Here is a 3,560-nt window from a genome sequence, read left to right as displayed (position 1 = left end):
TGTGGTGCACCCGTAGTGTCTCGATTTCCTACATAAGTAGTGTCTTGATTCCCTACCCCTCTTCATTGCAAAACTAATGGGCAAAAATTGTTTGTGTCTCAATCCCTACCCCCCTCTTATCATCATAAAATCCTTGTGTTTTAGTTTCCTGCCTTGATCCTAAAGGAATAAAAAATGCATGATAAATGACAAAACCTATGTGGTGCATTGTAGAGTCTTGAATGATATGGGCCAAATGGATATCCTTTACTACGAAAAATACAATTCAATTATTATCTATTATTTATACTTCTTCTCAATCCCTCATAACTTAAATTATCTCATATATGGTACACGTAATTTTTTATGCAACAAATACAATTCAATTATTATCTATTGTTTATACTTCTTCTCAAGCCCTGATAACTTAAATTATCTCATATATGGTACAACTAATTTTTTATATACCACCAATTGCCACATTCTATGTCTAAGGACCTCATAGTTTAGAATCTCCTCAAATGACTTTTCTTCTCGCTTACTAGCCATGTCTCAAACTCTAAGTCCAAGTCTAGAAGCCTCTTACATCATTTTTTGTCCATCACTTACTATACTGCCTCGACTTACTATACTGCCATAGTCTCCCCCTTTCAACTTCTCCAGTTAATATACCACCTTTTGGTTTTTTTAAAACTAGATTTTGCAACTTTGAAATGCATGAAAGGGATTCCTCCACCTTAGCTTTTGGTACTTAAAAGTGCATGAAATATAGTCAAATTTTCTACAAAAATATGAAACAAATAGTTGGAATAACATCAATACATACAAGTTAGAATAACATACATACAAGTGCTAATAAACTAAGTATAATTTTAGAACACGATAGAAGGAGTAATTAACCAAAATCCTCATAACTCTTTTGAACTAAGGAAGGTTGTGGAGTTAAAGTGCAAAACATAGCTCACGCAACAGTTCGAATAGAAAAAACATGTAAAGATAACGTACGCAACAACAAAGTGACGTAAAATGTAAAGAGACACTACTAGTGCGAGACAGAGAGAGAGAAGATAGAGAGAATTGGGGGTAAGAACTAGGCCTCTTTCTTGATGATGGTTTCAATGCGGTTGATGGGGAGGAGAGGCACGTAGTCGACGAGGGGGAGGTGCCTCCCTTTCAAAGAGGAGAGCACCTGGTTGAACTTCTTTCCTGCGAAGAGGGCAGGGGGGGAGACGAAGTGCACGGCCTCCACCGAGTAGGGCAACTTGAGGAACTTCTTCCAGGCGGCATGCACCCACTCCTCCGCCAAGGGCTCGTACTTGCCGAAGTAGGCCTTGGAGGTCTCCGCCACCCCCGCCCTGTGTACCTCTGCCGCCACCTCTACAAGAAAATCTGGCAATTGCTTCGTCACCTCTATAGCCCCATGAGATAATTGTTTCGCCTTGTGTGGTGCGTGCTCATGTACAACGCACGCTATCGCATCTATCTGCATGCATTCACAAGTGATAAATATTCATAACCCTCTAGGACTTGATCACACCCATTTATGGCTTGATTATATCACACTCAAGCTTAATTATGGCCTCTAAGGCTAATTAACAAGCCCTTGCGATTAAAGAATTTTAATCATTACAATTAACTCTGCAAGCCCTTGCGACCATAGGGACTTATTACAGTAAACTTGTGTATGGTTAATCATTTGCCTCTATAAGGAAGAGGGGAGGGGGGCCACGCAAGTAAAGGGTTTTTAAACTTTTGTCGATTAATCACAGCCTCTAGTTCAATACAGTGACAGCCTTAACCACCACATCGGTCCTTCTATGGCTTAACAGACTTAAAAATTACTGTCTTAATTACAAGAACCTTTTGGCGCAAGAAGATCTCAAAGATAAACAGAAGTTTAATCAATTTTAGAACGGCCTTGATTACCTTGTGATCGATGAACACTAAGATTTCATGCTGCTTGCCTTCCACGAGATAGCAGAAAGGCCCGACCACATCTCTCACCTTCTTCTCCACCTCGTTGATCCGAGGCCTCCACGTCCCCGACCACTCCTTGGCCACCTCGTAGATCCGCACAACGCCCACCGTAGCCACGCCCATCGCCACCTCCACAAACCCCAGATACTTGAGCTGCTGCTGCTCATAGCTCTGTAAATACGGATTAACATATTTGTTCGCCCAGATTAGTGTCAGGCAAACTGTAATTATTTGTAAATCTTACTGCGCACCTGTCAGTCTAATTAGGAAATGGAAACGGCTTGATTTCGAAATTAGCAAATCCATATGCCTGGTATTGCAGCATATCATAATCTTAAATTAAGATGAATTAAGCATATGATTTCAAGCTTAATGATACAGACCTGATCCATTGGTGCGCCCACCTAGTTTGGGAAACCTCCACTGAGTAAAAATTGAGAGAAGCAAAGAAATTGAAGCCAAATTACCCTAGCACAGTTGATTAGTAAGTATAACCGGCAGGATTAAGTGGGACGCGGTGGTGGAGAGAGAGAGAGAGAGAGAGAGCCGTGCGTGAGAAGGTGAGATAGTCCAGAGTCAGGAGAGCATGTCATATAAAATGGCTCAAACATAATTTGACATAAAATTCATAATAAAAAACGACGATACTCTCACAGTCGCAATAGCACGTGCTATTATATATATTATCAATACCTTTTCCTGCGGGTCTCTCTCACAATGGACTGGTCCAGCTACCCACTCCACGCGGTACCACAAACATATTTTTCATTAGGACCACTGCTCGAAAAAAAATGTTTTTTAACACTTAAAATTAAAGGCAATTCTTAGGCTCAACCAAGATTTACACTTGAAAATTCACTTAAAATCATACAAATGCAGTGCTTCTCTTCTCTATATCTCTATATTATCTTAAAGAAGAGTTTCACAAAGCTGCCATGTGGCAAGAATTTGGAGGTATGGGAAAGAAAGGAGGAGGTTTGGGTAGAATTTGAATTTGGACTCTCAAAAGACGTGCGAAGCACATAATCATAAGTGTAACATGTCCATGTGAACACTCATGAGTGTCATTAATTAATAGCACTCATGAGTGTTATTAATTAATCAACTTTCATGGTTAGAACAGTAGTGTACAAAGCCCTCATGCCAAAAACATGCCAAAAGATGGATTTAAAAGTATGTTTTTGTATTAATAATGAGAGGATTATGACTTAATCCCACCCCTTGGGGAGGGGGTGAGTCCATTGGGAATTAAACTTGGCACCTCAACGATCGACTCTACCTTTGGGCTAATCTTGGAAAAAGAAGAGAATTATTGCATAACAACTAGCTTTGGACCATCCATTTTATTTAAAAAAAGTAGAATATCACCTAAGGGTATATGAGGGTGGCTTTTTTGTTGCGTAGCTTTCTACATTCATATTGCAAGTATTATTAACTTGACTTAAAATACGTTGTAGGAATAATATACATTCTTAAAAAAGAGATGGCATGTACAATGGCATGTGTGTACATTCACAAATAGACATATCTTTTGTTACCTTCCTCACAAATGCTATATGGAAGTTTTTCTTGAAAGTTAGCACCCCTTACGTAACTCATTTACA

At 39.5% G+C, this 3,560-nt stretch overlaps 1 protein-coding gene across 1 annotated transcript; it reads right to left on the bottom strand.

Moving 5' to 3' along the window:
- Positions 1–874: 874 nt before the first annotated feature.
- Positions 875–2,552, bottom strand: LOC147619700 (stress-related protein-like). Its single transcript, XM_086773392.1, has 3 exons — positions 2,340–2,552; positions 1,906–2,127; positions 875–1,462 (listed from the first exon to the last, which is right to left on the bottom strand). The coding sequence occupies exons 1-3, from the start codon at positions 2,346–2,348 to the stop codon at positions 1,070–1,072; spliced, it is 624 nt and encodes a 207-aa protein (XP_086629518.1). The 5' UTR covers positions 2,349–2,552; the 3' UTR covers positions 875–1,069.
- Positions 2,553–3,560: the final 1,008 nt, after the last annotated feature.

The sequence above is a fragment of the Cibotium barometz genome, chromosome 33 (genome assembly GCF_041138505.1).
Source record: "Cibotium barometz isolate CiBa-2024 chromosome 33, ASM4113850v1, whole genome shotgun sequence".
Taxonomy (NCBI): Eukaryota; Viridiplantae; Streptophyta; class Polypodiopsida; order Cyatheales; family Cibotiaceae; genus Cibotium; species Cibotium barometz.
This window is presented reverse-complemented; position numbering and strand designations above follow the sequence as displayed.